The 20,865-nt window shown below is 45.6% G+C and overlaps 1 protein-coding gene across 1 annotated transcript in view; it reads left to right on the forward strand.

The window, feature by feature from the left end:
* The first annotated feature begins 4,142 nt into the window (after positions 1-4,142).
* Positions 4,143-20,865, forward strand: part of DOCK2 (dedicator of cytokinesis 2) — a 355,926-nt gene continuing 339,203 nt past the window's right edge. Inside the window, exon 1 of the mRNA XM_024576730.3 lies at positions 4,143-4,269. Within this exon, the coding sequence (XP_024432498.2) occupies positions 4,227-4,269 (43 nt within the window). The 5' untranslated portion in view covers positions 4,143-4,226. The remainder of the gene's footprint in view (positions 4,270-20,865) is intronic.

The following is a 20,865-nucleotide window of genomic DNA, read 5'->3' on the forward strand; positions in this document are numbered from 1 at the left end:
ACTGGAGTACAGCCACACTCATTCATTCACGTATCATCCATAGCTGCTTTCAGACCACAATGGCAGAGCTGACAACTTGCAGCGAAGACTTCATATGGTGCTCACATTGTTTGCAGTGCTGGCCTTCAACCTGGAAATCTCAGGGATGTGATTTCAACTCCACAGTGTTTCAAGGGCCGTGCATCCACACTTGGTTTTAATTGCCTGTGCAACAGCCATCACACCAAGACAAAACAAAAGAAGAACATACAGCGGGATCCAAATGCCACGCTTTTAAGGCACAGTGGAATGTGGATTTATTTTGTGATCGATTTGATAGGAAAACATCGTGTTTCTTCTGCCATGATACCACAGCTGTGCTAAAAGAATACAACACAATAGAGTAAGCACACATCACAACATTCCCAACTGCAAGAAAGTAATGGCCAGACAAATTAGTACATTTAAAACAGAGCATCTCATCAGAGCATAATGTTTTTATAAAAGTGAAAATAAGACTGCAACCGAAGGAAGTCTTCAAGTGGCTCATTTATTAACTACACAGGGAAAGACAGTTATTGATTAATTAATTAAATTATGTTTGATTGTAGCAGCAGGTGAAATGTGTCTGGAAAAGTAGTTTCCGGAAAAGTAGTTTAAGACTTTTAGCCTTTGGGTGACAGTGGTCGCTTGAAGAGTTGAAGACCCTGGCAGTGACATCAATAATCAGTTTAACAAGGTAAGTGATTTCTGGTGGTTTTCCTTGGCTTTTGATGAGTTGCCACATGTTACCAATACAGCTCAGCTGTTCATTTGACAGTCAATGACGGCTTTGAAGTGAATGAAGAATTAGCCTAAGAATTGTTCATGTGAAAAAATATATGGGTAAAAATATGTTTAAAGAAAATGAGGAAACACTAATTCAGTACCACCTGAAGCAGAATCCGCTAAGGTGGGTGACAACTGTTGGTAGTAAATGTATGTGTGGAGCAGAAAAAGGCCTTTGGTCAAATTTAGAAAGCTTGTGAAAATGTAAAGCATTTGAAGGCTATACTAACTTGTTGTATTATTTATCAGAAGGTATTTTGTGGAAAATATTTGAGCCTATTATGTTATTGAACCAATTGTGGCAAAGGTGAATTGCACTAGCTCTTGTGGACTTAACCATTGTCTATTTTGTGACTTTTGTCAAAATGGTAGCCGAATGTTCTGACTTGCCCTACCAACCACAGAGCAGCTGGCTTAACAGTAATAAGTCATCTGTGGCTTTTTGAGCTCAGAGTTCAAGACTGAAATTTTTCTTCATAAGAATAGCCCTCAACCACTATGACTGAACACTGGATAACTTTGGAAATTAGCTTCTGCGGAACATTTCATAATGGATTCAACCAAAATTGCAAAGCAAAACAATAGCTTAATGAAGAATACCATGGTGAAGTCATTTTGATGACCATTCATGTTTAAGCCAGCAATTTTAAGCTGCTTTTAAAACTTCCTGTGTTGTCAAAAATTAAAACAAAAAGTGAGATTTCCATTTCTACACAAATTTTCAGTGAACACATTTTCCAGGCTCAAACTACAGTTTCAGCAGAGTTTTCCAGACCTCAGTACAAGTGCAAATGAAATTTTTACATTTCCAAATCCATTTAACTGTGCACTTGAGGAGCTTCCATCTCGCTTTCAACTGGAAATTATTAATCTGGAACACAATGATGTGCTAAAAGGCAAACATCAAGAGGAGATTTAATAGAACTCAATAAATGCCTTCTGAGCAATGAAAATGCTTAATAAAATTTTATGCTCATGGATGGATATTAGTATTTGGCAGTACTTTCTTTTGAGAATTTTAGCCAAGTGTTCAAGTTAGCCAACTACCAATTTTAGAGGGTACGCAATCTATGGAACACTATTCTCACTTCTGACACCTGCTGCAAATTTGGGGGAGTCCCCAAACCACCTTCAGGGTCAACAATTCCCTAGAAGGACTTACGGAACTCACTGATAGCTGTTATGCTCAGTTACCTTTTGTTACTGGGAACGGACACAGATTTAAGTGACCTAAGGGAAGAGTGTGGAGTGGAGTCCAGGGAAGTGCCAAACAATTCTGTCTTTCTCTCCACAGGGAGTCAGGGTGTGTTACTTTTCCACCTCCCCTGCATCGATGTGTGACAATATGGATGGAGTAGAGCCAATTAGGAAAGCTCGCCCAAGCCTTGGTGTCAAAAGTTTTTATTGGGGATCTGTCACAGAGGTGTGATTGATTGATTGCCCACATGATTGATCTCAACCTCCAGATCAACTGACATTGTGGGGCCCAGTGCTCACATCTGTCTGTGTACATCACAGCATTGGTCTTTCTGGCATGGTCGGGCCCACCCTAAATCATACCTGTAGATCGGCCAGTGTGACCTGGTTTCCCAGGCACACCATAACATTACAGGGGCCTAGAGACCTGTAGTAAAGTTACAGATCACCATTAACACATGAACGTGGCAGTCTATTTTGATGAAAAGGGACTCTGACTTTGAACTCCAGTGAAATGAAATGTGATCTCAAAAATATTTTTTTATTCCTCGACCAGTATCACAAAAGAATATGCTCAATTATTAATATCAAATTTTTAATTTTATCAATAAAAATTGTGGAAACTCGATTTCTCTTCCCTTATGTAAGTACTTATATAATAGCCTTGATTATGCCTTTTGGCTTGCAAAGGCTAATATATTTTCTATCTGATTTTTTATGGAAAAAATTCACCAACATTTCATGTATAGTCCAATTTGTAATACTGCTGCGGTGGTTAGTTTTATGAGTCGCTCAGTGCAACTACAGACCCTAATTAATTATTTAATCAAACACCAATCTAGGTTTTGCTTTGGCAGGTATTTTGTAGATATAATTAACATCTATAATCAGTTGCATTTAAGTGAAGGAGATTGTCCTCAATAATCTGAGTAGACCTGATCCAAGCAGTTGCAAAGCCTTAACTGAGCTTCCCTTGAAAAAGAAGAAATTCCAACTGTGGACAGCAGCTTCTGCTTCTGCCTGAGAATTTCCGACTTCTTCCTATTGGCCTGCTCTACAGACTTTGGACTTGCTTAGCCAGTCCCATGTTCATATATATATTTATGTTTTTCTGGTGGAGTCCTGACTGATTCAACTGCTCATTATAAACAATACTCCCCAACTTGTGCTGCCAAAAAACTGAAAAGGAAATAACTTTAGAAAAATGAAATGAATGTTTCGCCATAGCTGCCTGTCAGCTGTGATATTGCTTAATTTATCTTATTGACTCTCTAGTATAAGGCAGAAAAGGGGTAGTGCGAGTTATGAATGAAGAAAGAAAATTCAGGAAGACTTTTAATTCAGTCTTATCGCTGTGGATCAAGGAGACATTTTTTTTTTGTTTCTTGATAGAATCTGCTCCCAGAGCAAAAATGAGGGGTTTTTTTCCCCCAAGACATGTCTCCATTAGCCTAACTCTAGGGCTCTTTCCTGGGGTCCCTGTCATTGGCACCCCTGGCCTCCTGGCGTTGCTGGTAAATCCTGCTCGTGTGTATTTTCAGAGAAGAGGTTCCTGAGCTTTCATCAGATGTTCAAATGCGTCTGTGGCACCAAAAGGATAAAAACCACAAGCGACTTCCCCTCCGGTGGCTATTTAACTCTTAAGTGTCACCGCCTGCATGCATTCTCTCTCTAGCCCTCACAGTAACACTTATGTGTTCCCTGCTGCATGCGTTGTCTTCTCTAGTCTCCACCATGGTCTCACGGGGTAGGTACTGATATCCCATTTGACAGATGAGAAATCGGAAGCTTAGGAAAATGAAGGCATTTGCCCTAGCTGCACAGCAATAAGAGTGTGGATTTGAGCCCACATCTGACACCAATGCTTGTTGGGCTGGGGCTGCCAGGGAGTTCTGGTCAATCACTAGGCCCAGTTATCTGGGCACTTCCTCCACTTGCGGTGGTGGCCTGGGTGGCCCCAAGTACCTGCTCGCCTGGGGACACAAACTTGGGGTCCTCGTTTTTCAGGGGGCTTTCTGGCCTTTTAGCCACTAGCCTCCTAATTTGCCCCTGCTCACCATGAGGGAGGAGGAGGAGGAGCTGGGCTCCCCAGGGAGGAGAGGAGGGCGGGCCTGAGAGAGAGTTTGAAAAGAGGAAGGAAGTGGGGCCCGGCAGGCGCCTTGCCACCCCCTGGCTGCTTCCCCGCAGGACGACTCCAGGGGCCCACAGGCCCCCGGCCCAGCATGGCTCCCTGGCGCAAAACTGATAAGGAGCGGCATGGTGTGGGTAGGTGTGGACGTGGGATCCGCAGCTGGGAAAAGGGCAGGTGGCCAGAGGAGCGCACACAGGAAGATGCTGCGGGAGCCAGCGGCTAGCAGCTTGGGTGCTGGCAGCGCGCGCTGATTCAAGGTCCGAGGGGACTCAGTGGCTCCCTCAGCCTGCTGCGCGCCAGCTGGGCGGGGAGGAGGAGGCAGTGGAAGAGAAAGGTGGGCACCCGCCCAGCAGGCTGCGCTCAGCCCGCACCCTCTCCCTCCCCGCCGCAGGCTGCCCTCTCTCGCAAATGCTTGTGCATTCCCCAGATGGGGCTTGGCAGCTGGGCTCTCTGTGCCAGACTCCGCTGTCCAAGGAGTGGACTCCGACTCCCTGTCTGCAGACTTGGCGTCGTAGAGCGAGCACTGCTCTCTTCCCTAGGCTGCCCTTGCCTGGCCGAGCGTGCTTCCCTCTACCTCTGTCCAAAGCGGCACCCATCTGCCTGCTTCCCTTGCCTGTTCCTCCTGGGTCAGGTGACCTCTGATATGGCTGAGTGTTGGTCTAGAGGACGGGGTCGGCTTGGGGCCTGGGGCGAGGGTGGGAATCCTTCACTCAGCCCTAGAGAGCCTCGTGGGAGAGGGTCCCACCAGGTTAACCAGGGATATCCAAGAAGCCGCCTTATCATCTCCAGCCATCTAAGGCCCCAGAGGCCTTTGCCTCAGCTCATGGCGGAAGTGGTGGCTGGGGGCAGGGAGGCTTCAGGTACCAGGACTCCTACTAAGTGGCATCTGTGGTGCAATCCCCATAGACTCAATGTGGTTTTCAAACTGAGGTGTAGATTTAAACACCTCTCTATGTATGGCTTGCTGCTCAGGCAGATACCAGACACGGCTCCCAGAGAGGAGGGTCGAGCAGGTCAGAAGAGTGTGGAGAGTGACTAGATGCAGGGCGCCCCAAGGCCGCTATCAGAGAAATGCTGCCTGGGAGAACTCGACATTTATCCCTTCACTTACTGCACTCTAGGCACTGTCTTAAGATACATAGTCCCCATCCACAGAACAAATAATAATCCAGAGCCTCCAGGGGCTCACTTTCTCCATCTATGAAATGGAAAGTTTGAACTAGACTCCATGAAGACCATTTTGAACTTCAAAGTTTCTCTAATTCTGGCCCTTCCAGCTGAGGGGTATCAGGTTGAAACTCCTCTCAGGGGAAGATGGGCACTATTCAGTGTCACAGGCCATTGTAGGTAGAGGGATCGATTTAGCTGAGGCCATGAAAGTGGGGCATTAATGGTGTGTATCCAGGAAAGAAAAGGGGTTGTTTCTTCCGCCTTTGGGGGGAGGGTGCATTGAAAGGAATAATTATGCCCAAACCAAGTCACGAGTAACATTTCAGAAGGCTATGAATGCCAGGCCAAGAAGCTGAGACTTTTTGCACTGAGGCAATGGGGAACCAGAGAGGGCTTGTGAGCAGGGGAGGGATGTGAACAGATTTATGCTGAACCAGAGTGGAGGGAGGCTGGATGGACAGAAGAGCAAAGGTGCCTGGGTGGCAGACCAGGGACAGTAGGGGTAGCCCAGGGTAAGTAGGGCAGTTAATGGGGGAGATTGAGTGTGGTGGTGGAGCCTCACCCTCTGTCCGCAGGGCTGCAGAGTGTTCCTGCTCTGTAGACCCTGTGCTGTGGATTGAAGATCACGGGCTCTGGGGCCAGACTGCCCATTCTTGGACTCCAGCCTCCAACACTTCCCAGCCCTGTGGCCTCAACAAGTTACTTACTCTTTCCAGGCCTCATTTTTCTTGTCTGTATAATGGGGATAATAACAGCACCTGTTCCCCAGGGTTGTGTGTGTGTGGGGGGGATTAAATGAGTTAATTCACATAAAGTTCCAAGAAAGACAATTGCATAAAGTAATCCTCACTAAATGATATGAATTGTTGTTTTTAGACTTTGTCCTCTGCATGGACATGTCCCTGTTGAGGACATGACATTACAGGATGGGATGTGGTGACGTAGGTTCTCACCCTCCATAACAGAGGCACTCCCACTTACATGCTTGGGGTCTGGGAACTCCGTTAGGCTCCAGCCCTGGAGGCTTCTTGAGCTGATGGCATAGACATTTTTCATGCCGACGTATGAAGATTCTGTTTTATGGGGGTCAGAAGGTCTGTGGCCCTCCAAGGAGCCAGAGAGTACTTGCTAGTTGCCCGCTCATCAAAGGGATCTCTTTTTCTATGCCCATAACTGTCAGAACTAAGGACAGCAAGCTTTATCCCTCATCTGCAGGCTCTGGGTGGACGGAAGGAAAAGGCAAGGCTTAGGTTATGATAAGAGAGGAGACTGGAGTCATCCAACAGAAAGAACAGTGCCCAGAGAGAAACAAGTGCAGGTTTGCGTTCTGACACCATCACTGTTTGCAGACAGATTTGTGTTCTAATTTTCTCATTGTAAGTCTAGGTATTACTACTTTCCTGTTTCAAGGTGTTCTTTTATGAAAAACATTTGAGATCATGAATACGGAGGCTTAGAGGAAGACAAAGAGGTAGAGCCACGGGAAGGATTAGGGGGTTCTGAGAATATCTCCGGAGTCCCAGCCAGGCCCAACACAAGGAGAGCCTGAGCTTTGCGTTCCTGTTTGGTTTCCTCTGCAGCGTGGGTGGAATTTAGCCTTTGTTTCCTCTGGTCTAAGTGGTGCGGGCTGCTGGAATCTGTCTGTCTGGGTGGCTGGCTCTGCAGGAGGCCGCTTCATCACCAGAACAGCTTGGCTTCTTGCTCATCTTGCTGTTGGTGGGCAGCAGGGTGGCCCTCATATAGACCCCTGGCAGTTATATTTCCTTTCTTGTTGGAGCCTTAACAGGTGATCCATTAGAGTTCCGAAGAGGACCCTTGGGTAGAGGTGTGGTAGGAGTTTCCACGGACAAGACAGTGTGGCTATGAGTAAGAAAAGGGACAGCCTCTGCCCTTGAAGAGATGTGTGTACACAGTTAGAAGCTTGGGCTATGATGTCAGAACTGAGTTAAAATCAGGTCCTGTTTTCTCATCTGTGAAATGAGGTCCTAATCATGATATGGGTCTCAGGAGATTGTTGTGAAAAGTGAATGCGTGAAAAGCACTTGGAAAGCTGGCTGTCTTTATGAAAGTCGGTGACAGAGGTCAAGGGGCTTACCCAATATTTGCGGAGCCCAGAGAGACACAGGGTAATGCGCCCTAATGCCAGGCTGGGGAGAGCCATGCCTTACAAAATGTGGTACTCTGTTTACGAGACCCGTCTTGTGCAGTATCTTCAGAACGTCTATGTGAGACAGTGTATTATTATTTCCATTTTACAGATGAAAATAAGGCTCACTGTTCACCGAACTTGAAAGTACTTGGGCTGGGTCTTAAATTCTGATGACTTCAGACCCCAGGCCCTTTGCACTGCACTAGGAGGGGACCTGGGCAGAGGAACATTATAGGCAAAGGCAGGAGGGTGAAATGTGTATGGTATTTGGGTTAAACAATAAATAGTTTGCTTCTGTTTTAGAGGATGTTTGTAGTGAAAAAGAGCATTGAAGATGTAGATTACAGCCAGATTGTGAAGGGCTTCGAGTGCGAAGCTTATAAATTTGGACTTCATTCTGTGAGCAGAGAAAATTTTGAGCAGGTTGTCATGTGTGAGAAGTTAGTATAGTTAATTGGGAGAGGGACAGGGATAAAGTAGAAGAACAGAAGTAAGTGACAATTTACCTTTCTACTGCCTGTGTGCATAGTTAATCTTCTGGGACTCCACTTACCATATTTTGCCCTGTACAATGCACTCTCCCGTGTATAACGCTCACCCACCTTTTTGGCCCAAACTTTCAGGAACAAATCTTTCATTTTAATTTTTTAATTCAATTTTTTATTTATATATAAAACCGATTATCGTATTCCAGGATATTATTTTGCATACAGGTATCATTATTGCTTTCTACAGTTACACTTTTAATGCATACACATACATAATAGAATTAAAAACATTTCCATAGATATGGAATTAGTACTACCCATGTATAATGCACATCCTTATTTTTCCTTCAAAAATTTGGGCAAAAATGTGCACATTATACACGGCAAAATACGGTATATATTTAACATTTCCTTTTGGCCTTTAGTGTCTTAATTCCCTCTGCCTGAGACTCTCGTCAGTGATGAGAGCTTTCTCTTTGGAGAAGAGAAGGGAGGGCAGGAAAGGAGAAGATAGAAAGAATAAGCAACAGTTATCAGTTAGAATTAAGTATGACTATGGGTGACAGAAAACCTCCAAAATAGTAGCTTTAACCAAGCTAGAAGTTTATTTCTCCCTCACAGAAAGCCTAGAAATAAATGGTCCATGAAGAGGTGGTAGGGAGGCTCATCCTGTCTCCTGCACTGCTTCCTTGGCATGAGGCTTCTGCCTCCTGGAGCAAACTGGCTGCTTAAGGTTCAGCCACCAGGTTCACCTTCCAGACAGCAGGAAGGATGAAGGGAACAAGGCCATGACCCACTTGACACTTTCTCTTATATCCTATTTGCCCAAACCTAATCGTGTGACAAAACCTAGCTGCAAGGGAAGCTAGAACATGTAGTTTGTGATGGAGGCTAAAAATTAGGAGTGCTGTTCCTAAGGAAGGAAGGTAAGAAGGATATTGGAGACTATATATTTGTTTTGCTAAGGCTGCCATAGCAAAAATACCCAGACTGGGTGTCTTAAAAAACAGGTTATTTTCTCACAGTTCTAGAGGCTGGAAACCTAAGACCAAGGTGCCCACAGGTCTGTCTCTCCTGAAGCCTCCTTGGCTTGTAGACAGCTGCCTTCTCATTACTTTATCCTCACATGGTCATCCCTCTGTGCATGCTGCCCCCTGGGTGTCTCTTCCTTTTCTTAGGAGGACACTAGTCATATTGGATCAGGCCCCCAACCCAACTCATTTTAACGTCATCATATCCTTAAAGACCTGCTCTCCAAATATGGTTACATCCTGAGGTACTGGGGGTTGGGACTTCAACATATGAATTTATGGCAGTAGTGGGGACAAGAATTGAGTCTATACCAGATGACCTGTGGTCTGTGGCATGAAATTTAGGGACTGTAAGAGGCGGCTTCAAGGCAGGGATAGTGGGTGAGCTCTGAAGCTAGGCCTGCCAGGTAGATCTGTATGGGGGCTTCAGTTCTGCTCAGGAACCTCTTCTCTATGCAGATTGTCTCTAGTTATGGTCGTGTACCTATGTGGGGTGTTGGCGAGTATTGGTTGATTCCTTCAGAGGCCTGTGAGGGAGAATCTGACCCAGGCCTCTCCCCTAGCTTCTAGTGCATTGCAGGAAATCTTCAGTGTTCCTTGGCTTGTACAGGTATCACCGTGATCTCTGCCTCCGTCTTCACATGGAGCCCTTCCTGTGTTGGTGTCTCTCTCCAAAATTACCCTTTTAGGAAGGACACAAGCCATACTGGGTTAGGCTCACCCTAGTGACCTCTTTTAACTTGGTTACTTCTATAAAGACCGGATTGCCACAGAAGGGTCACATTCTGAGGTACTGGGGGTTAGGACTCTCACACACCCTTTGTTTGGGGTAAGGGGCACAATTCACACAATAACAAGCTCTGCAAAAGTGAAGAAGGGGTCTTTTCCACATTTTGATGGGGGAATGTGCATGAATCTGAGACCATCCCCCAGTCCAGGGATGCAGGCGATGTGGTTACAGCCCAGGACCCTGGACAGAGCTAGCTCATGCTGAGGGGGACAGATGCGGGGTGGGCCATGGGCGCTGGAGTCCCTTGCAGTACCGGTTCTTATTACAAGGAACTAAATGCAATCAAACTAGTTTGATGCAAAGTTGTGTGGTGCATGTCTGCATGTCGGGGGGAAGTGATGTATTTTAAGGGTCAGGGAAAATCAAACAGAAATCCAGGAAACCAGGGCAGCAGGCTCCTGGAAGGGCCTGAACTGAGGAGGCCTGGAAACCGCTGCCGTTCTTTCCATGGCTTTCCATGTTCTCTAAACACATCAGCTTCCTTCTCCTTTCTCTCCTGGACAACTCCTAATTCCTGTGCTCCTTTCGAGTTTTGATATTCATCTGATAATACCGTGATGGGGGCCCTCGCATGCCACCTGCCCTAATCTGCCCTATTTTGCAATTCAAGTATCTACTGAATCTTCTCTCTGTGCTGATTTGTCAAGGTCCTGTGAGAGAATATGTGACTGACTCATCTTCCTTTTTAAGGAAAGGACACTCAAGTTGGAGATCATTACCTGCCTAAGAATAGGCCCGAGTCTGACCAGGGTGCTACCCCTGCCTGGTCCAATACGCTGTGGCTATGGGGTGGGGTCATGAGGCTTGTTACTCATTGAGCCTGAGCCATGGGTGGGGGCAGATTGTTTGAGTAGGAGACATGAGTGGAACAGACAACCCAAATACATCACAGCAAGACTCTGCTACAGAGAGACCAGGTGTTGTCAAAGGCAACATTTAAAAAGGAGGGATAGAAAGCATCATTTACTCACTAACTTGTTCACTCATCCTTTCTTCATTTATTTCTTAAATATTTGCTTAGTGTTTCCTATGTGCTAGGCACTACACTAGACGCTGAGATTACTAGAATTAGGCCAATATGGTTCCTACCCTTTGGAGCGTATAGTCTGTGGGGAAGACAAAAAAGAACTTCACGGACAATTCAATAATCATACAATCACCAATTATGATATGTATTTTTGTCATAAAGGAGCATTGTTCCATGAATGAAAATTTTGGAGGGAGGGGTCTTAAATAGATAGCCTGAGAAGGCCTCTCAGGAGCAACGGGGAAAAGAGTCCCACAGGAAAAGCTTGGACAGATCTTAGTACATGTGTCTTTGCCATGGTGGCCAACTGTATCTTTGGACCAGTCCCCAGAAATTAGTCAGGTGCAACAGAAACACATGGGCTGGAAATCTAATTCCTTCCTCCCATCAATTCTCAGGTGCCTGGGCCTCCTACTTTCCAATGTTTCAGCAACTGGGGACTGTTTGAGGAGTGCCCACTGGGCTGGCTGTGGGAGTCCACATAGGAGATTGTCCTAATCCTTAGGTTCACGGGGGCCTCATTAGTTGGGGGGCATCTTGCCCCAATCATAATATTTCTGTTTGAATGGGTCTTGACAGACTGTGTTTACTAAACTCTGCTTCCCCCTGAGATCAGCATCCTTATGTTGCTGCTGTATTTTGAAACAGGCAGTGTAGCCTCCATAATATTCTGCTGATTTCTGGACCTTTGGACTTCTTTCTGGCTTTTCATGTGTTGTTTTTGTTTTTTTTTTAAGGCTTACAGGCCATTAATTTAATACTTAATTACACATGGGTACCACAGTCTGTGTTTCGCAGCAAATGTTCTGCAAACGGAATGATAATGTTTATCGCCTGCCAACTCCAGAGGGATATGGGTAGAGACACCACAAATGTTCCTTTTAATAGGAGCTTTCTCCTTTCTTCCCAATTCCTTTAATTGGTGCGAGTTGAAAAGCAGTCAGCTGATTCCGTGAGCTTCTCAAGTCTTACTCAGTATTTTGTTCTCCTTGGAGAAAGTCATCCCTTGCCCTTCTGACCCCACTAGGACACTGTCAGCGTCTGCATTGTTTGAAGCCTCAGTCACTGAAGCTGGGGATGCGGGGAAGTATGACTAACAATGTGGGCACTTCCCCAGGCCCCTCTCTAGGCATTGCTCCAGGGCACTAAGTATTCCGCTGACGACACATGATCCTTTGGGTCGGAGTCTAAACTAGGTGGAACTTGTGACTTGCATATGTGCCCCAGGATGCCACGCAGGGTCTGAGCAGAGGCGATGCTCAGCAGGCATTTGTTGGGCTGGATTCAGTGGGGGCAATGCCAGGCCCAAGATGTTGTGACTGGCATGTTGGGCTATGGAAAAGGAACATACCTGGTGCCAGCTGAACCCTGGAGGGTTGCCTAGAAACTGGGATTTTGCTGCTTACCTCGTTGGTGGAGGCAGCAAGGGAGTTTTTTCAGGAAAAAGCGTTCAGGTAGAATAAAAAGTTAACACCGAGGTCCTGAGGAGGGAGCCCCTCTGATGTGTGGGAGGCCGGTGTGGCTGGAGGAGAGCGAGCAAGGGCACAATGGTGGGAAATGGCTCTCCAAGGGGAGGGTGGGCTGAGTAGCACCTGGGTCATGCTGTAACGACTTTGGTTTTTACTCTGAATGGAACGGGTGGAGCATTTTAGTGTTTCGTGGAATTGTAGAATGTTCTGTTTTGTTTTCAAAGAATCATTCTAGCAGTTTTATGGTGCATAAGTAGAGGGAAATTAAATGTGGAAGCAGGGAGCCCTGACTGGTATGGCTTGGTTGGTTGGGCGTTGTCCCGCAAAGTGAAAAGTCTGGTTTGATTCTCAGTCAAGGCACCTGCCTGGGTTGCAGGTTTGGTCCTGGTCAGGGTGCTTGAGACAACCGATCCATGTTTCTCTCTCACATTGAAGTTTCCCTCTTTCTCTCTCTCTTTTCCCCTCTTTCTGAAAATAAATAAATAAAATCTGAAAAAAAGATATGGAAGCAGGGAGGCTAGTAAGACAGCTGCCATAGCAACCGGGCAAGAGTTGGTGGTGGGCCACGTCTGGGGGGCTGGAGGCAGTGGAAGGGGTCAGATGTGTCGAGATTCTGGATGCGCGTGCTGTAGGTGGAGCAAATGGGGTTTTCATCCTGGATTGGATGTGGGCATGAAAGAAAGAGGGGAGTCAGGGGTGGAGCTAGGAGCTTCCAAGAATACGAAAGACATTTTTATAGTCTATTTGGATCAATTAGGTTCAATAAGCCTGGGTTAAGTGATGGTCCTGAGCTGAGTATTGGGGCCCCAAATTGAAAAAGGCACATGCTCTGCCCTCAGGAAGTTTACAGTCCTGTAGGAATTTCTTTCTTTTTGCCTGAGGCAGCCAAGAACACCACCATTATTCATACTAATGTCCCCGTTTCATAGGTTGGGGGTGGGTGCACCTCTTGCTTCGTGTTCCTATGGCCCCTGCCATCACCCCAACATATTCCACTGCAGCCCTGTATGGAATTACCTGGCTTCTGCATAGAATGGAAACTCCATGGCAGCAGTACTGTGTTTCTTGCTCTTTTCCAGCACAGAATGCCTTGCAGAAAGCAGGAGCTTATTTAGTAGCTGTTGATTGGATGATGGGTGGATGAGTGGGTGGGTGGATGGATAAATGAATGGATTGATGTGTAGATGGATGGATGGTGTGTGCATGGGTGGGTGGATAGATAAATGAGTAGGTGGATGAGTGGGCAGGGGGTGCGGGGATGGAAAGGGGCAGGGATTGGAGGTTTTTCACCTTTTGGTGCCACGTAGGTTCCGATGGACAGAGTTTCCCCATCTTGCCTTCATATCCTCGCCGCTACCTCATCCCCTGTCTGGAGGAGGTCCCATGAGAGCAGCACAGCCATGTATGGGATGTTCTTGAGCTCTTCTCCAAACACCTGGCCCCCTGTAGTTGGCCACTGCATCAAGCCCCAGAGTTCTCACCCCGGGACTCCATTCAGATGGTTCTGTTCTCCCTCACTGAGTCTGTGCATACACCAAGCTAATTTCCTCTCCCCCCTCCCTCCCCTCCCTGCCCTCCCCTCCCCACCCACCTCTTTGGGGCTCTCACTTTAGTTCTTCCCCTTGCACTCCCTCTCCCCGCCCTCTCCCTCCAGCCTCACTTCCTTTATGAGGCCTCTCTTGATTTCTTTCCTCTGAGAGCCCACAGCTGCTGTGGCCTACAGCATAGCCATTGTCTTGAAGACAGCTTCTTGTTTCTTGTGTGCTCATTTTGTCTCTTTAGCCAGACTGCACAAAAGCTCCAGGAGAGCAGGGGCCATTCGCTCTCACCCTGCTCCTCTAACGTGCAGGCCTGGCAGAGTACCAGGCACTCCTGGGACCAAAGGCTGGGTGTGGATTTCATCACAAAGCCTCTCTTCCAGCTCTAGTGTGTGAGTGTGTGAACGCAGCAGAGTGTGTGCACACATTTGTGCATGTGTGCATGTGTGTGTGCCTATAGGAGTATGGAAAGGAGATGGTGAGTCTCAGCAGGATGTTTTAGAGCAGGACTTGCCAACCTTAACTTTATTGACACTTGGGGCCAGATGATTCTTTGTTATGGGCTGTCCTGTGCGCTGCAGGGTGTTAATCAGCATCCCTGACCTCTACCAGCTGCGTGCTAGGACCTCTTCCAGTCCCCCAACCCCCAGGTTGTGACAGCCAAAATGACTCTAGACATTGACAGATGTTCCCTTGGGGCGAAAATTGTCCCTAGTTGAGAATCACTGTTTTAGAGAACTCCTGGGAATTCCAGCTTTCCTCTTGTTGGCTGGGAATGCCACTTTGGCCCAATGGAAACTGAGCACAGTGACATGTAACCCATAAGGTTATTGTGTGGGTCCCGTAAGCACCTGGCAGAGAGCAGGTGCTAAGTACATACCCATTAGTGAGTCGCAGGATGATGGTGCAACAGACTGAGGGAATGTGCTCTGGAGCCAGCCTGTCTGGGGTGAAATCCTGGCTCAGCTCCTTCCTAGCTGTGTGACCCAGGCTCCTCACTTGGTCTTATAGTACCTCAGTGTCCTCATCTGTAAAATGGAGCACCTAACAGTTGTACCCACCACAAGAATTGGGACGAGGATGAAGTACGTGACTGTGGGTTGAGCCCTTGGAATAGGCTGGTCCTTAGAGTGCTCAGTAGAGGTTGTAATTTCTCTGTCCTCTCCTGGTTGGTGGAGGAACACCACCTCCTCCTTGGTTTCCTATGGCTGTGATTCTCCTGCCTCATTCACTGCTGACTTGCACCACTTTTGAGCTCTGGCCTTGCTGCCCAAAGCTTTAGCTGAGTCATCTCATTCACCCTCCCCGGTGCAAGGCCAGGATGTTGCCACGGTGCTGAGGCTGTGGCCACCCTGTCCAGAGACTTCAGGCAGACTGCTTGTACAGTTCAATGAACGTGTTTCATGTGAATCCCAAGTGGACCTGCTGGCCAGTTCTATTCCCCCCTGGAGTGGAGACCCTCCAAAGCCCACCTCAGGGACTAGAAGAGTGACTTCAGCCAATTACATTCTTTTTCTCTATTATTGTTTTGTTCCTCTTATACAGTTCCTTGCCCAAACTCTTGGTGTTCGCTGAAGCTTTCATTTTCCAACATATCAGCAAATGGCAGGGGCCCAGATGAGGTACGAATCCATCCTGAAGCGTCCAGGGCACTTGCTGGCTGCAGTTACAACTGTCAGCCAAGCTGGGTCAAAATCTCTTGAAGGAAACTCAGGAAATGCAAGAAAGAGCCAGAAGAAGGAACACACCTACCCTCCATGTTTGTATCCATTTAGTTCAACAAGTGTTTGTTAAAGCTCAGTAGATCATGATAGAACTTCTACTGTGGACCAGGTACTGTTCTCAGCACTGGGAACTCAGTGCTTAGCCAGGCAGACTCAGTCTCCAGCCTCACTGAGGCTGGAGAAGACAGGAAATGAGCAAGTCCAGCATAAATGTACACACACACACACACACACACACACAGAGGGTCCGGCAGGAGTAAGGCCTGCTTGAGTGTGGTTTGTAGGGTTATACTATGGGTATAATCATTTATAGTTTTAATTTGAACATCTCACCTAAAATGTCATATGCTGTGCTTGAGTGTGATATTGTTATGTAACAGAATTAACATGTTTATGATTTTGTAGTACATGTTTATGATTTTGTAGTAAAAGGTTTTGTAATAAAAAAGGGGTGTTGTTTGTGTCAGACCCTGTCTCTACACACACACACACACACACACACACTGAGTTGTGACATCAGCAAGCAGCTGGTCAGGGCAGCAAGGACTTTGGACACCATTTTAGGATTGAATCCACTCTTACCTCTTAATCACTGAGCTTCTCATGTGTTTTACATGGAGGGCAATACCTTGGAGGGTTACCGTGAAGATTGAATGAGCTCATTTGAGAAAGATACTAGGGATTTTGTCTGTCTTATCTGTCACTGTAACCCCAGTAACCAGAGCAGTACCCAGCACACAGTAGGTGCTGAAGTGAACGTCTATTGAAAAATCATGTGCTTGGTATACGGTATGTGCTCAGCAAATCTGTTTACCATTTTGGAGGAGAAGTGTATACAGAGGTTAGAATCCAGACTTCTGAAACACTCTTATCTCTCTGCCTATCTTTCTACCTATCTGATAGATGAGTTGTTTACCTTCCTTGTGTCTCAGTTTCCTGAGGCATCTTTACATCCCAAGGAGACATTGTACTTATCTCCTAACATTGCCGGAAGCACAAAGACCCCACCCTAGTTGTTTCTATGAGGCCTGTGATGTAACAATGGTGCTTACTTCGATCTGGATTTGGGTTTCTGGTGAGCAGGGTACTTCCATATGTTAAGTAGCATTGGAGGCTAATAAGTGGATCCAATTCCCAGGATTGAGGGAAGTCCCACCTGCCTCCAAGTAGCTACTCCCACTGGCTTGTCAACGCAAGATTTCCAACATGAGAGTTCTCATTGGGTTCTATGACTCCAAGTGGCCCTGGTACTTGAAATACCCTTTTGGTCCTTTGCCATAAGCATTCATATTTTGATCTGGGTGGGCTTGTCAGTAACCGGCTGCTGCCTCGGTTCCTGAGTAGTGCAGTGTTTTGATATAGGTCAAATTCTCCAGGGCTAGAGACCTTGCATAAAAGGGGAAGCTGGGAGGGGTGTCTGTGGGAGTCCTTTTCCCCACTTGTCTGTCTTCCGTGGGTGGCCAGGGCTGGGGCGGGGCAGGTTATGATTTGAGCAATTTTTATGTATTCTCTGTCCTATATCTTCCTCATGTTTTTCTTCCCTTTTCATCCCTCACTCAAAAGTTAAGAGCAGTTAGGCCTGCAAGGAATGGGGAAGAAGATGACCTATTCTTACACTGGTCAGAAACAACTCAAGAGGGGATCACAAATAAACGATCAAACTTCAGCAAAGAATGGCATCCTGGTTCAAAGTTTCCTGTTAGTCATTTAGAAAACTTAACAGAATTGGGTATTGCTTTGCAAAGCCACTTCCTTTGTCAGTCATGTCTACTTTTCCCCAAATGGAGCATTGAGAAGAGAGGCCCTTACACAAATAGAAACACATTTATAAATCAAACGGCAATGGCAGTTACTTCTGATTTTATAAGATATGAGTCCTTGGAATGAATATAGACCTTCACGTTGAATACTAAGTTTCAAGACGTGTTCAAGACATCTTAAGCTGATTGATTGGAACCCTTTCACCTCACAGAGCTGAGCAGAGAGTGAGGGAGATTCCAAGGGAAAGCCAGAGATGAGACAGGGAGCAGAACAGTCTTGCCCTCTAGATATCTTACGGACAGGCCCAGTTTGCTAGTGCTCCAGAAGCAAACACATATTATGGATGGTTTTCTTCTGTTGGAAACCTCAGCTGCCTCTGTGGCCCTGCCCAGCTTTGTGGCAGGCAAGTCCTCAGTCCTCATCCAGACCTCTGGGGCTTGAGGAAGCGGGGAGTGGACAGTCCATAGACTTAGGGCACCAGCAATCTGGAGCATGACCAGTCGCCAGCAGCCTTGGTGAGGACAGGGTTTAAAATCAGGCCAAGTGTGGAGGGAATGAAGAAACAGACCATGTGTATGCAGGAGAAGTGAATTCTGAGTCCCCCAGGGCCCTGTGAAGGTTCTCTTTCGGACGAAGGATTTATTTCATTCAGTGTTGACCCACAATGCCATTGGTGGCAAACTGCAGGGAAGCGAATTTAAAGGCGATGTAAGGAAGAATTATGAATGGATAGCAATACTTTGGGAGGTTTTAGCAGGCTAATAAAAAGAAAAGTGACCATTGTTTATGGAGCACTAACTATGGCCAGACACCGAGTCAGGCCCTTTGTGTGTGTTAAGCTCAGCTGTTCCCTAGGAACCCTGTAAGGTAGGGACTCTCATCTCCACCATTCTGTAGTTAGGGAAACTGAGGCTCAGGGAGGTGAAGATGCTGCTCAGGCAGGCTGCCACTGGCCTTGTGTGGATTACCAAAAGACACCACCCCCCTGGTGGGCAATGTATCATCAGGGTAGGGCACAGGCCTTGGCAAGCAGATTGCTGGTCAGGTGGCAGCCCCCGGGGCTCTCTTAGCTGGGGGGCCTTACGCAAGACAAAGCCTGTACAATCACACACTGTGGCTGCGGGCCTGAGGTCAGAGCTGGCGAATAGCAGAACTGGGCTCAAGAACCACATCTGTCTGACTTCAGAGACACTGGCTCTTAACTCCCAATCTTTATCATCTCTCGGGATTGAAACTTTTCATCCCTGGGAATGCTCACAACACTAGTTCGTGAAAGAGCATATTTGTACAGGTCTTTGAACCAAGTAGCCTGCAAGTTTCTTCCTTTTCCCTCAGAGAATGCAGCTCAGAGAACGTGGCACGACTGAAGCAGGAAGCAGGATCTAGTGAACACCTACCTGAACACCTGCCATCTAGGTGCCGTAGGGAAGCAATGGGTACAGAGAATGAACAAAGCACAGGGCTGGGTTTGGGTCCTGGCTCTGTGATCTACCACCAGGCGGGTAAGGGGGATCTTGGGCAAGCCACTCAAACCCTCTGAGCCTCAGTTTTCTCATCTGTAAAATGGGGATAGTACCTACCTCATGGAACAGTTGTGATTGACAACGTGAAAGGGCCGCTGAGAGCAGGCCTATGACACAGGGAAGCGCCATTGTTAATGCCTCTTGTTTAAGTCTGAGGAGGGTTCCGATCACATCTCTTCTCCAAGGCCTCTTCCCTGATGTGATCGCTGCTTTTGCTGAATCCGTACGTTTTAGTAGGGTGTGTTTCAAGATGTTCTCTAATTTCCCTTGTGAGTTCTTTTTTGACCTACTGGTTGTTTAATTAAGAGTATGTCATTTACTTTTCAAATGTTTATGAATCTTCTGGTTGTCTTTCTAGTATTCATTTCTAGCTTTATTCCTTTGGGGTTAGAAAAGATGCCTTATGTGATTTCATTCTTTTTCAATTTCTTAAGACTTGTTTTGTGGCCTAACATATGGTCTATTGGAAGAATGTTCCTTGTGCACTTGAGAAGGCTGTATATTCTGCTATTGTAAGATGCAGTGCACTGCATATGTATCAGGTCTCCTTATTAATTGTATTGATCTCTCTTTCCTTATTGATTTTTGTGCCTAGCTACTGTATCCATTACTAGTAATGGAGTATTGAAGTTTTCGGTTATTATTGTTGAACTGTCGCTCTCTCCCTTCAATTGTGTCAATGTTTGCTTCATATATTTTAGTGTTCTGTTATTAGGTATGTGTATGCCTACAATTGCTACATCTCAGTGGTATATTGGCTTTTTGTCAATATATAATGTCCTTCTTTTTCTCTTGTAATATTTTTTTTTTTTTACTTAGAGACTCTTGTTTAATATTAGTACACTGACACAGCTCTCTTTTCATTATTATTTTTTTTTTCATTCTTTCATTTTGACCCTACTTTTGTCTTTGGATCTAAAGTGAATCTCTTGCATATAATATACAGTTGGTTTCTGGTGGTTTTTGTTTGTTTTTTAATTCTTTCTGTCAACCGCTGACTTTTGACAGGAGGGTTTAATCCATTTACATTTGAAGTAATATCGGTAGGGAATGACTTCTTCCATTTTGCTACCATACACACACACACGTCTTACATTTGTTTGTTTCTCAATTCTTCATCTCTCCTTCTTTTGTGTTTAACTGATTTTTTTTTTTACTCTTTTGATTCCCTTCTCATTTACTTTTCTCTATATTTTTAGTTATCTTCCTAATGATTAACCTGGGGTTTACAATTAACATCTTACATTTATAACAATATAGTTTGAGATAATATCAATTTAGTTTCAATAATATACAAAATATCTGCTTCTGTACAAGCCTATCTCTCCCCTTTTTTTTATTGTTCTCACAGCATTATACAGTGTATTTACATTGTTATAGATTTATAATTAATGTCTCATGCATTTGTTTTTTTAATTATCGATTAGTGATGAACTCCCCATTTTTTATTATCTCAATTTCTCCCTCATTTTTGAAGGATATAGAATTCTTGGTTGACAGTTTTATTTTCTTTTAGCATTATAAATATGTTATTCCACTACATGATGAATTGCTTCTTTCTTGCTATTTTTAAGAATCTATCTTTGTTTTTTGTTTTTGACAACTTAACTATTTTTTAAAAGGTTTTATTTATTTATTTTTTAGAGAGGGGGAAGAAAGGGAGAAAGAGAGGGAGAGAAACATCAATGTGTGGTTGCCTCTTGAGTGCCCCCTACTGGGGACCTGGCCTGCAACCCAGGCTTGTGCCCTGACTGGGAATCAAACTGGTGACCCTTTGGTTATCAGGCAGGCACTCAATCCACTGAGCCACAACAGCCAGGGGGTGTTTTTTACAATTTAACTATTATATCTCAGTGTGCATGTCTTTAGTTTATCCTGCTTGCATTTCATTGAAACTCTTGAGTGTGTATATTCATTTATTCCATCAAATTGAAATTTATGGCTATTTTTTCTCCAAATATTCTTTTGGCCTGTTTTTCTCTCCCTCCTCTTTTTATGAAACTCCCATTATATGAATATTGGTGTGTTTGATAGTGTTCCATGGGCCACTTAGGCTCTGC

The sequence above is a fragment of the Desmodus rotundus genome, chromosome 6 (assembly GCF_022682495.2).
Source record: "Desmodus rotundus isolate HL8 chromosome 6, HLdesRot8A.1, whole genome shotgun sequence".
NCBI lineage: Eukaryota > Metazoa > Chordata > Mammalia > Chiroptera > Phyllostomidae > Desmodus > Desmodus rotundus.